At 41.7% G+C, this 13,497-nt stretch overlaps 1 protein-coding gene across 1 annotated transcript in view; it reads right to left on the bottom strand.

Moving 5' to 3' along the window:
• MYLK4 (myosin light chain kinase family member 4) overlaps positions 1–13,497 on the bottom strand; it is an 80,015-nt gene that overhangs the window by 54,271 nt on the left and 12,247 nt on the right. The window contains exon 2 of the mRNA XM_074827080.1: positions 10,383–10,641. Within this exon, the coding sequence (XP_074683181.1) occupies positions 10,383–10,641 (259 nt within the window). The remainder of the gene's footprint in view (positions 1–10,382; positions 10,642–13,497) is intronic.

Here is a 13,497-nt window from a genome sequence, read left to right as displayed (position 1 = left end):
AGGGACTATCTGGATCTATCTCCCTGCACCTCCGTGTATATTACAAGTTGGCTGGGTAGGTAACTTGTAACAAGACACCTTTGAATGATCATGGCCAAAAGAATTCTTTGCTAAGCCATGCATCTAAGGTCAAAGAGGAGTTTTTAAGGGGAGACAGACAAAATTCAACATTTTTTACACTGGCTTTGCTGTAAAAAAACTGATCTGATTTTCATATGTTTTAACAGTCACATATTCCAAAGGTTATAATAAACGTCTCACCATGGTATTCATAGGATCCAAATAAAAAACAAGGAGAATGAAACGGGGGAGGAAGGACTGAATTGCATGTAAATGAACACCAGAAAATAAAGAAAACATCTAGAAACTGCTACAGATTTTTGAAATTTTAGGTTTTGGACCAAATGGTGTTCAGGACCTTTGCAAAGTTACCAGCATTCATGAAATGGCTGGGATTCAGTAGGCTGAAAGTTCAGAGGCATGCCTCCCCTCAGATCTTGGCATATAGCAATGTAAAGAGGATACTAGACAGGGAGTCAGCAATTTCATTTCCATATTACAAATGTCTCTGTACAGATGTCACTGAGAGCATGACCTGAGGAGACTCTTCATCCATATCTGTACCTGTTTCTTATTTTACTTCTCTCTTATCTAGCTGTTCAGACAACGAATTCTGTGGAATGGATCTGACCTGTGCTGTGCCTCACACAGTTAGGGTCTCAGCTTGGTCATAGTAACACATACAATTATTACCAAAGGCCCTTTACAAGCCACTGAACAGATACAGGCTTACCAAAAGTATAGTTACCTGTCACTGGCAGTAGTATTCTGCTGTAGTATCACATCCAGAAAGAAAATGGATTTACTGGAAGTTACTTGTTATAGCTCTACATTTTCTTTCTCAATTAATGCTCCTTTGAGGAAAGAGCATCATGACCAAAGGGTAGCACTGTTCCCTCACACTCCCTTAGGAAGCCAAACACACATTTTCTCCAGAACCACAGAAAACTGAGCAAGACCCATAGAGCTCTTTAAATACCATCCCCCTTCTTTTCTCATTTTGGGAGTTCAAGGAAGTACCATTCTCAAAACATGAACTCTGGTAGAGACCACCAGCCTTTCTGATCACACCAGCCATGTGTCCAAACCTTCACAGGTCTGAGAGCCACAGGACACGTGTCAGCATGAAGAGGAACAAGGGAGCTCTAGGAACAGTTTACTTGCAGTTGACAACAATACTTCTCTAGAAAGAGAGGGGGAAGGTCAAGTCTGGAATGGACATGCCATGGGGTCCTGAGATGACAGCAATCTTGGTCTCAGGCTGCGGTTGGCTCATTTCCTCCCAAAGCTAAGGATTCAGATGTCCAGGAGTCCCTGCACGAGCACAGCCCTACTGCCAGTCCCTGGCAAGGACACTTGCCCTGCTCTTGAAATACTTCTGAGTCCATGCCACCTTCCTATGTATGAGGACTTATGAGACACCCTGGGAAACTTGCACTTCATGAGAGACCTTTTAACTCAAAAGAACAAATACAACTTATATGCAGATCAGTCAAAACCCAAATGTCTGACAGATGTTACCACTCCGAATTTCAAAAGCGGGTTCGAGACGTGTGCAACAAAACTGGCAAATAATTCTGACAGTCACTGACTTCTGCAAAATTCAGGAAAAAAAGACTTTAGTGCAGATAAGGACTAGAAAGTAATCTTTGGTAGTCTTAATACAGGGTATTTTAGGTATTTTAAAATGTTTTATTCATAATGCAATGGATATAGTTCTCTTGATAACAAACACCATTTAGTACACTGGCCTTAGGTCTTAAAAACTGGAAATTGACAGTAGCAGACCAGTAGAAATGCAATAAAAATAGGACAGTGGAATGAAATGAACTTCCTTTTCCTTACAAACTACAATTCACTCAAGAAAAAATGCAAAATCTTCGTGAGCTAGGCATAAACAAAAAAGTGGATCTTTTTTCAAGCTCATCTGTGAGTGCAAACCACCAACCACAAGAACAAGTGTCTTCCTTTTTGCCTTTCTAAATTCATATATTTCTTTTGTTTAAGCAGTGTTTCCTGTTAAGAATTCTTCCAAAAGCTCTTGAGTTAAAACATGATGGGTCATCACTGCACTGTAGTCCTTTCTGGGAAATCACAGCAAACGTACACACTGTCTTTGCAACAACTAGTGATGCTGCTTCTTTGGGGAGATAATGCTAAGTTCACTTAACAACAGGAAAACAAAGGGCATGAGCCTTACTGGGGATCTCCGGGTCCCACAGCAAGAAGAGCTGGCAACCATGCTCCCACCATGGGTCACCGGGTCACCGCGAGGCTGTCCCTTGTACCGCACTCAGCAGAGGTCACTGGAGGAGGCGTCATGTTTTAATGGCAAGACAAAGCACTCCGACAGCAAGGGGGGACAGGCACCTTCCTGAAAAGCACATCAACTGCCTAGGATTTACTACTGGATAGACTCTCATAAAAGAGAGGAGTAAGTGCCGCTCCATGAAGGAACAGATAGGTTTAACTGGCTACATCCGAACACAAGCAGCATTCATCCAGTTAAACAATATCAATACTGACCAGTGAAATATATCTAACTTATTAAAAGTATATCGACTACCTGTGCATTTCCAGATGCAGGGACCTCTTTCTTTCTTCCACAGCTTAACACAGTCCACAAAGTGTGCCAGAGATATGAAGCCAAGAGGCAGAAGCTACCTGCAATCCAGGCAGCATTTCTTTGCAGGGGCAGATCCATCCCTTTATTTTTAATCAACTGATTAACTTGGTTCTCCTGCTCTAGCAGATGCAATTTGGCAGGCACCCTCAAAACCCTCCCCAGCCCTGTAAGTACCACCTAGCTAGACAAGGCTCAGACACACAGCAGGATCCCATCTCACACATCAACACATTCCCTGAACCTATAAGGAAAAGAAGTGATGGCCTACTGACAAGGGTGAAACAGGTGCAGGGATCTACATGAGATGTGTATTGCATGGACTTGAAAGGCAATTACTCTGACATACCAGAGCTTCTCAAACGAAAGCAAACTGTTAGCACAATCCCTCTGCAGTTAGCAGTTCAGGCCATCTTTTTTCCCTTTTAATAGGCAAGAAATTTAAAAAAAAAAAAAGCCAAAGAGCAAAATTCAAGACAATCACTTAAAATGCATCATGGTGCACATGCACAAGGTCAGTTTGAAATGCCATGGCTTTACTGTCTGCAGTCCCTTCCCTTCCGGTGCTTGCAGTCTATCTACATTGCTCCCATATCCAAATCACCACCATGCAGAGAGCGGGTCTAGCTGTCCCCCCATCTCATATCCAGCATCTGCTCACCTGCCAACCATCAAATCCTTGATCCAAAGGATGGAGGTGCCTGATCATTTCAACCACATGGGTGTGAAACTTGAAATGTCATCAAAGTATCTTCTTTCCTCTCAAACTACCAGAAACAGATAGACTGCTTCTGCTGGATTTTCCCAAGCAATTCAATGTGATGCAAATTCTGCATGGAAAATTTTGGCTTGAGCAGCCAAAACCTGGGAAATTTTTAAACAACCAAAAATAGGATATTAAAATTGGAAATGGTAAGCAACTTTAATAAAAAAGCCTGCTACCAGCTCCATTATAAGCCCAGGGAAGCTGTTTTACTTCTAGAGATAGAAAACTAAAAACCTGAGGAACAAAGCGTGTCATGGTTTATTGTCTTATATACAAGGATATAAGGATATATAAAAGGATTGTGAAGGACCATTACATAAGGTAATATAAGGAAGGAATCCTTATATATAAGGATTATACATCTTCTGTGCAACAGGTGCCCATAATCAGAGTGCTAACAGTCATTGTGGAAGATGAAGCAGCAAGAAGAAACAGTGCCATTTCTTCTCTGCTTGTGTTTTCATCTGATCAGAGGTGAATAAGCAAAGAATTTAAAACACTCCCTCTGGCTGTGAAGAAATATGAGTACTGGAAATGTCAAGTACTAAAAATTCACAAATCAAACTACAAAAATCATTACATCATTTGAAAAAAGGCAAGAGATTAAAAAATTATAATGACTGTTGTCCTTTCCTTAGTCAGCTTCTGGCTCCTGAGATTTCAGAGCACTCTCAAGCCACATTTTAAGTCATGATGTAGTTTTTATGTTGGGGAAAGTGGGTTTAGTTGGGGTTTTTTTTCAGACAAGAAACCTTCATACTCCTCTCTGTCTGAGGAAGACAGACATATATCCTCACAAGCATGGGAACTCGGAGCATTAAGTAAAACAAAGCTGCCTGAAATCACAGAATCACACACATTGTCACACGACAACAGAGTGTCAAGAACGTGGGACCTGAAGAGTGCACCACAGAAAGGATATTCTGTAAAGCTGCACCAGGCTGAGGCTGGCAACACAGTGCCTGATGACAGCATTGCAAGCAAGCTGAAAAGCAGGTTGGTAAAAAAAAATGGGCCCAAATCTGGCTGAAGTCCACTTACACTTTTCTGATCATACCAAGCCAAGCTTTAGACATGGTGCTTTGATTTCAAGGCTGAAGAAAGCCTTGAGGGTTTTGATCTCTTCTTCATTAGTTAAGAAGTCTCACTGCAAATGCACAGAATCCCTTGCAGGATTTTGTGAAAGAGTCATTCTTGATTAAAATTGTAAAACAAGAAATATGTTTCTGTCAAAATATTTAGATCAGTATCTTGAACAGTGTTTGGGGGCAGAGGAAAGTTATTTTGGGTTAATTATGCAACAGTGATCATTTTTTTCCCTGTTTGAAATACTGTCATGACTTTGGCCTCCCCTGGAAAAAGGAACTTGCAAAGGTATCGTTACCATCACAGCCATTTCCAGAGCAGAGGCTGCAGAGAAAGTAACTGCTAGAGAAATTGTGGTGGTGGATTAGAGGGAGAAAGAAGGCTCAAAGGAGACAAGGCTGATCACATTCTGACTGGAGACAAGGAATTAGAGGACAATTAGCCATACCCAGGCCTAGCTTAACTGAACACCAAATATTGAGTACATCCAGTAGTTACAGGTGGGCTAAATATTTAAAAGTTAGTCCTTAAACTGTTTTCAGAATATCATCAAAGGGATACTTTTGCATGGAAAATTGTATTGCCAACTCAAGAAACAAAATACCAATGAGAAGTACTTTTTTCATCTTTTGAAAAAAAAAAAAAATTCAAGAAAACAAACACCTGTCGTGAAGTGAAAGTACAACAAATGGCTCCAGAACTTCACAATGAACTGGCATAGCAACTATCTATTCAAATAAAACTAGCTAATAGGAGGTTTAATCTTTATTAAATTATTGTTTCCTTAAAAGAGCAGGACTAAGAAGCCCTGAAATATGGCAGTAAGGAAAGAGTGGTTCTACTTCTTGCCACTTCTGTTCTTTCAAGGAGGACAGCAACGGCAGTAGAGCTACTAGAGGTTATTGCTTATACAATAGAAAGTTGCAAATGACAAAGTCACATTTTTTCAGCAAATGTTAGGATTCACATTTATGTTTACTAATAATGGGAGAAATTCTATGCTGGTACGTAAGACTGTGGTGTAACTAATTTAATACATCTCAGCTTATGAACTGAACTGCAGTAAATGACTAGGGAACAACTCTGCAAATGTAAGATAAAATCATAGTAAAAGAAACATTTAAATCAATGTTTTACCAATACCTTTCCTTTCCATTTTGCAGCATACTGTAAGTGTGCAAACAATCAGTCACCACCACTCAGTGGACAGCAAGTAATGCATTACCCACACCAGTTCAGCTGCATCTGAGCTCTAGCTGAAGGACTCTCCAAGGGAAAGCTTGCTCATGCACATGCACAGGGAGCATCTCTACTGTCACAGCATATTGCCCAAATGAACGTACTGGCACCACAGAGCAAATAAGTAAAACAGATGGATGGTAAGCCAAGGTGATGGCCAAGCCTTGTAGATGCAAAATGATGAGATCCAGAAACCCCACAGTTACACTAGCCACTAGTAATAGCTTCAACTACAGGAACTGTGGTTGTAGCTGTAGTTCTTTAGGTTGCAGGAACTTTAAAAGCAGCAGCATTATGCTTGTGGAGAGACCCTGAATTTCAAACCTTTTTCCCTGGGTGGTCTGCCAGAGTTCAGAAAGCTTTGAAGCTTCACTTAGGATTAGATTTAGCTTTTACTGAATGTTTCTTTAATATTGCTCTCCTGAAAAAGTGGTCATGTAATTATTATCCAACGTGGGTGGGTTACTTTTGTTATTAACTTGGTAAATAGGAGCCTAGGAGCTTCTATAGTTCTGAACGTTACTGATAGAAAAGAAGCTGCACACATCTGAATCACAGAGCCAGGGTTTAAAAACAAGCCACTGACCCTGAAGAAGATAATTATACGGCACTTAAAACTGAACAGTTATTAGGGAGAGGGAGTTTGTGTCCTAATTTCAGATAGCAATTCAAAACCGAACAATTTAAATTGCATTCTCACACCCATCATTAACCAGGTAAGAGCCAGGAGGAAGAGACTGCAGGTTTGCTGACCAGCAGCATGCAGCTTTGGCTGGGCCATCAGAAGCAGTTTAGGTGAGGAACGTGGAGCTCATTGAGAGCTAACGCAGTTGGGTAAATTGTGTGGTAGTTTCACAATAAATTTACCTTTGCATAACTTGGTGCTGTTGTCAAAAGAGGTGGTTTCACCTTCCCACACCTGCTTGTTCCTACCCTGTACCACCCCCTCCTTGGACCAGCACAGTGCAATGGGTCAAGGACAGATCTGGATTTTTATTCTTTTTTTAATCTGGTTCTCACACATGAAAACTGTTCCTAGAAAACAAAATGTCTTTCACTTGTTAATATACAACTGAAGCAAAACTTCGTGTTCATTCCTGAAGACAGAACTTAGCCGAGATACAAAGAGACGTGCTGCCAACTGTACAAATAGGGGGCAATAAGCCATTCTGAAGAAAACACATGTAAAACAGGTAAAGAGCCGTTTTGTCATGAGTACTTTCTGTCATTCTCTCCAAGAGCAAAATGGTCGTGGTGGAGAGCTGCTGTGGCAAAGAGTGCCATCTAGAGGAGAGCAACACCCCGGCCTCCCGACAGCACCGACAGGTACCCTACCCTGACAGGTCGTTACTCCTAACGGATGGTCAACAATTGCTGCGTTCACTTTCCATAGTTGTATTTTAATGGCTCTGAAAATCTTTCTTTTTCTTTTAGATTAGGTTTTTGTTTTTACAAGAATATACTGTACTGAAAGATGAAAACTGTGTTTGCTTATTCTAGAAAATATATATCTAGAAAAATAGCTTTTGACCAAGGGGATAATTTTCTTCCTTAATTATAATCAGTTAGTATCAGACAGCTTTATTTCTTCCAGCGAGTACACACTTTGATCACTCTCTTCTTGACGGTCTCTTGAGTTGTAACCCACTCCCATTGAAGCGAATAGACGTTTTGTCACTGCTTTCAAAGTGAGCAGGACTTCTTCCACAGAAATTACGTACGTATGCCCACAAGCACACACATGTAAATGCATACAACTGAGCAAAGTTAACTGTATTTCCTGCCAGCACTATCTTCTTCCCTTCCCTTCCTGATCAGTACAATAAAACTGCTCATCAGGCAAGCAGACCAAGCTAAGACCTTTCAAAGGAAGGTCTTGGTTTTCTTTTCATCAACATTAACAGCGCAGCTACAGCTCAATTCTGTATCCCACTGAGAAATTCCTAAAAAAATTGTGTGAAAGTTAAGTTTTAAAAGCTTAGGTAAACATAAATAATGTTTATGTATCTGGAAACCTCACTCCAGTGAGGCATATTACCAGAGTTCAGTTGGACTGCCTTTCACCTTTGAAGTCTTATCCCCAGGAGACTGATGAGCTAAAATGGGAACACAGAGCTCTTTCTCCAGCTTGCAGCTAGCCACCAGCTGTTCATCTTCTAAATGTATTCCTTTCTCCCGTACTGCACCTCCAAACTCTCCCTGCCTTGTCTTACAGGGCTCTTAACAAAGAGCCTGTTCCAGCCATTAGACTGAAGAAGCAAATAACAAGGCAATGGGTCAGAGATTTTGCAGCAAAGAGTGGGGGAAAATCCCACCACCTCAGCTACTATCTGCAATTCATCATCAAACTACAGAGATTAACACAGGCAAAGCAGCTCTCATAGCCTTTTTCCTGACGCTAAAGAGACAAAACTCAGAGAAAAGCTACATGGCAGTCACAGTAGATTTTACTTTCTCACCTGTGCCAGTTGTGATTTTCACACTGGAAGAAAACTACCTTAAAAGAGCCAACAACATCCTCCAAACACCAACCACCCAGATTTATTTATTTTTTAATTCTCATTTTCACTGCAACACTAAAAAAAACCTATCTAAAATAAACACATAGAATCATAGAATGGTTTGGGTTGGAAGGGACCTTACAGATCATCCAGTTCCAACCCCCCTGCCATGTGCAGGGACACCTTCCACTAGATCAGGTTGCTCAAAGCCCTGTCCAACCTGGCCTTGAACACTTCCAGGGAAGGGGCAGCCACAACTTCTCTGGGCAACCTGTTCCAGTGTCTCACCACCCTCACAGAAAAGAATTTCTTCTTTACATCTAATCTAAATCTCCCCTCTTTCACTTTAAAACCATTATCCCTTGTCCTATCACTACACTCCCTGATAAAGAGTCCCTCCCCATCTTTCCTGTAGCCCCCTTTAAGTACTGGAAGGCCACCAGAAGGTCTCCCCGGATCCTTCTCTTCTCCAGGCTGAACAACCCCTGGGGAGGTTGCTCCAGCCCCCCAATCATCTTCGTGGCCCGCCTCTGGACTCACTCCAACAGGTCTGTGCCCTTCTTACATTGGGAGCCCCAGAACTGAACACAGCACTCCAGGTGGGGTCTCACAAGAGTGGAGTAGAGGGAGAGAATCCCCTCCCTCGACCTGCTGGTCACACTTCTCTTGATGCAGCCCAGGACACACTTGGCTTTCTCAGCTGCAAACTCACATTGATGGGTCATGTTAAGCTTCTCTTCAACCAACACCCCCAAGTCCTTCTCCGCAGGGCTGCTCTAAATCTACCCATCACCTCCCTGTATGTATACTTGGGATTGCCCCAACCCACACACAGGACCTTGCACCTGGCCTTGTTGAGCTTCATGAGGTTTGCATGGACCCACCTCTCAAGCCTGTCCAGGTCCCTCTGGATGACATCCCTTTCCCTCCTTCCGGTGTTGACCACACCACACAGCTTGCTGTTGGCAAACTTGCTGAGGGTGCACTCGATCCCACTGTCCATGTCACCAACAAAGATGTTAAACAGCGCCGGTCCCAATACCGACCCCCCTGAGGAATGCCATTCATCACTGCTCTCCACTTATTCTACTTATATGAGACATGCTTTGTCTGTTTTAATATAGAGATCATGTTCTTTCTCTACAAACTAAAAATTGTAGTAGCTTACTGAAGACTGGAATAATTTTGTACAAAATTGACCCAGCAGATTAAGAAATATCAAAAATTCAGCTTCTTGAGTTGTGAATACAAATGAAAACACAATGAAATTTATTTTACACTGATGATTCAGGGTATCATCTGAACACAAAAATATTCAGAATACTTGAAAAACTACTCTACCATATTAGCACAAACAGCCACAGCACAAATTTTTCAAGTCTTTTCAGAAACTGGTGTGTAAAATTAATTTCTCATTGCCCTATTGCAAGCAGATTTTGTCAGTTATTGTCTAAATGACGTGTCAATAAAAATACTGGTTCCTCTAGACTCCCGCATAGAATAAGCATAATACAAGGAAATATGTTGCTATTTCTAAACCCCTTTTGGCTGATCACAGAGTCATTTTCCTGCCAGAGACCCCATACTATGATGCCCAGCACTGTTCTTACCAGAGACAGGTGCAGTACAGAGCTACACTCGGCCCTGCAAGCATGGCACACAGCAGGTAACCATGCCCTGCTCCCCAGTTAATGGAGAGCAAAGGACAAAGCTGCCTTAGTTCCTCTGGGAAATCTGCTCTTTCCCTTGGATGCATTCACTAACCCCAGAGCTGTTAGATAGGACAAATGCTCTCAAAATATCAATCCAACAAAATTCCTGTTTACCTTCTGATTTTGAAGAACTGCAGAACCATACAACTTCTTTACAACTTCTGAATATAAATCCAGCTGTAAATAAACCCCAGAATAAAAACACGTGTGCTTGCTTCTATGAATTCAAAAGATTAAAAGATGATGGCCAGTCTCTCACAGCTGCAATACATTTCCACAGACAATAATGAAAAATTCAACTCTACTGGGAAACACACATAGTAAACTCTTTAACTAGCTGAAAGAAGAAAGGGACAGTGCTTTGTGAAAACAAAAATCGTTATGCAGTTAGTTACCTTTTCATCTTCTGTTCCAGGATCTGATTCACTGAATTTTTCTTCCTGAAAGCTTCTAGTCCTCTCCACTTTTTCCACACTCTGAAAAAAGGCTGTTTTTTCCAGTCTGTTGCTGTTATATCGTGCATTGATCTCTTCCAGCCTGTTAATCTTAAGTAGCTTCATACTATGCCCAGTTAATTTACTGTCTGTTTTCCTCTCCACCTTAGATTCATAAACCAGTGAACACTCGTAACTTCTGATTTCTCCTCCTTCTTGGCTGTACAAAAGAAAGACAATTAAGAGGCATCAGTGTTATTCATGCATAGCTTAGAAAACTGCTGTTGTTGCAATACTTTATAGTTCAACTCTCCTTACACTTTCTGAACCAACACACATGTAGAGTTAACAGCCCTAGCTGTTCACAGACACCGTTCTACCTACTTGTCTACATTCAACACCAGGTAATTCAAGTAGGCTACAAGACCAATGTAATTTAATTTGTTCATAGAAACTATTTAGCTCTATCAAATCAATACATATTGCTGTTGCTTGCAGACCTTGCTTATGGATCGCTCCTCACTTTTTTAACCACTTCAGTGGTTCCCTGTTGCTCAGTGTGCTCTCCTTCCCTTTGTTGTAGTTCCATCAAGTTGACATGTGAGGACCCTGTTATTAAGACCATTAAGATTTTAGATATTAAACAAAGTGGTTTAGGCCTGAACACAGGCCTTCCCTCTCTTCCCACTATCCTACACCACAGAAATAGGTAATTGCCAAAATGGTGGTGATTTCAGGCCCTCTGCTGAAGGCTGCAAAAGAGCACAGTCATCAGCTGGGTTCCTTCCCACTGTAGGCCCTCACTATGTGCCTAGCACTTCTATGAGGTAGGACCATCAAGACTTCTCTACTGGTAAGGTTGGCTGGAAAGTTGTTGCAAGTCAAGCTGTTAGTTATGATTCATTCTCTGCAGAAGGGCTTTTATTCCACAGTAATGTGGTGGGTTCCTCCCCTGCCAAGTAATGACTTGGTTATGCTTGGAAAGTATGTCCTTTTGCACAACTAATTTTAAAAGAGTAAGAGAAACTACTCTAAAATTTCACTTAGCAACTCTGTGTAGACCCAGGAAATAGAGGACAAAACCACTTTCATTGTTATTATTGCAACCCTTCCTTCACTGTACTGGAAACCCAGCTACAAAAGCACAACGCTGATGCTTTAGCTCTAGAAAGCTGAATCTGGTCAATCTCATTACACAGCTCGTGGTTTTTATTTTAACTTGCATAAATACCATAAATTATACGGTGTAATTAAGAATGTATATACAACCTTACAGTCATTAGCTGCACAGAGAAACAGCTTTCAGTGTACAGCCAGAGACCCAATTAAATCAGTTATTTTTACCCAAACACCTTCCAACAGAAAATGTTCCTCACTGTGTTTTGACCCGACATCTGTGCACGTGCAGCCTACATCAAGTAACTGCACTGCTCACAGTTAGCCCTCCAAACTCTTCCCAGATGTGAAAGATGCCATGTGCTATCACACGTGACACAGGAGGTGGCTTGCTAGTGGTGACATTTATAGGTGATGGACAGAGAAGGACAGTGCAAGCTTGCAGCTTGCAAATGAGCCTCCCAGAGAGATTCCTGGTACCACATTATTGCAGCCCTGAGATGCAGGGACACCAGCATGGGACTGTAAGACATTCAGCATCCAAAGTTGTGCACCTGGTATGTAAAAATGCCATGTCTGCTGTTTCTAGCCTCCATCACCAGCTTTCATGGCTCTGACATCCCTTTCCATCCCCTTGAGGAGAAAGGACACTTCGTGAGATTTTCTTCTCCCGTTTCTCAAGAGCAGGTTCTTGAGTTTTCCCAAACGCACTGACATACCACAAGGGCTCAGTCTAACCTTCAAGCCATTATTCTACAGATCCTTTGATCTACTCCACACCAAGGGGTAATGCAACATACTCCAAAGCTGTCAGAAAAAACAGGCCATGTTTCCAGATGCCCTCCTGTTGCCTCCATGTCTCCAGCTACTCAAATCCCACAGTGTTTTAGAGTGACCTGGCTGTGAAGACTACTTCTGGCCTAACATGACTGCAACCAAGGAAAGTTGATTCAGACTCTCCCTAGCTCTTCAAAGAGCACGTCATCCTCTAGGTTATGATCACCAAATGTGGCCATCCATCTAATGAGAATGACATGTCCTACTGAAAGGACACGTTGTTCCTTCAGGCTGACCAATGGGTCAGCTATCTGGGAAAATATTAATGGGATGGCAAGCCTGGAGGTATTACTGGTTTCTGTTACCAAGCAGAGACTAGGATTGAGTCCAAACCTGATTGCCCTCTCCCCCATTATTACCTTAATACACCCCTGAAACAATAAGCTAAACAACGGAAAGTTTCTGAGGTGCACACAGAGAAATTTGTTTGCAAGTGCCTCCTCCACAGCCCCAGAGAAGCAATCCTACCCTGGTCACGTGCCACTGAGCAATGGCAAGCTATGGCCTTCCATCTTATTAAAAGGAAAAAGAAAAAAAGAAAAGTTCAAATGGGTGTTGAGCTCTGTTTCCCCCGAAGGAGGGTGAAAACCTTTCCCCCATCATTTACATTCCCCAACTTTGGCCTGGGAGATGCTTTCTTCTGGGTTGTCTTCAGCAGGCTAATCTCTCACTTTAAGCAAAATAGCTTGCTTCATAAACAACATCTTCACTTACACACTCAGAAACCACACATATGTCTTAAAACCACAAAAAGTTGCCTACCTGTATGCACAGGGGATATATACCTATAGTCCTACTGCTTTTTCTGCCTAATAGCAGAAAATAATTTATTTGCACAATAAAAATAAGAACAATAAAGTAAGAAACTTTGCACAATAAACATATAAACAATACAGTAAATGTTTATGAAATTCGTCAGAAATAGAAATGGGCAGGCAAATAAGTATCAGCCAAAAAGAAGAACCCACAAACAACCCCTTTTTCTTTCACCATCTGTTTTTAGATCGTAACCCCTTCAGCCAGAACTAGGTTTACATGATGGGCCGTAAAGCACTTTGCTCAAAACTCAGTCCTTTGGCCTCCATCTTCAGCTCAAATAAAAACTTTATTTCTGACCCATTGG

This window comes from Strix aluco, chromosome 1 (genome assembly GCF_031877795.1).
Source record: "Strix aluco isolate bStrAlu1 chromosome 1, bStrAlu1.hap1, whole genome shotgun sequence".
In the NCBI taxonomy this organism is placed as follows: Eukaryota; Metazoa; Chordata; class Aves; order Strigiformes; family Strigidae; genus Strix; species Strix aluco.
Note: the sequence above shows the minus strand (reverse complement) of the source record. Positions and strands in the feature narration are given on the sequence as shown.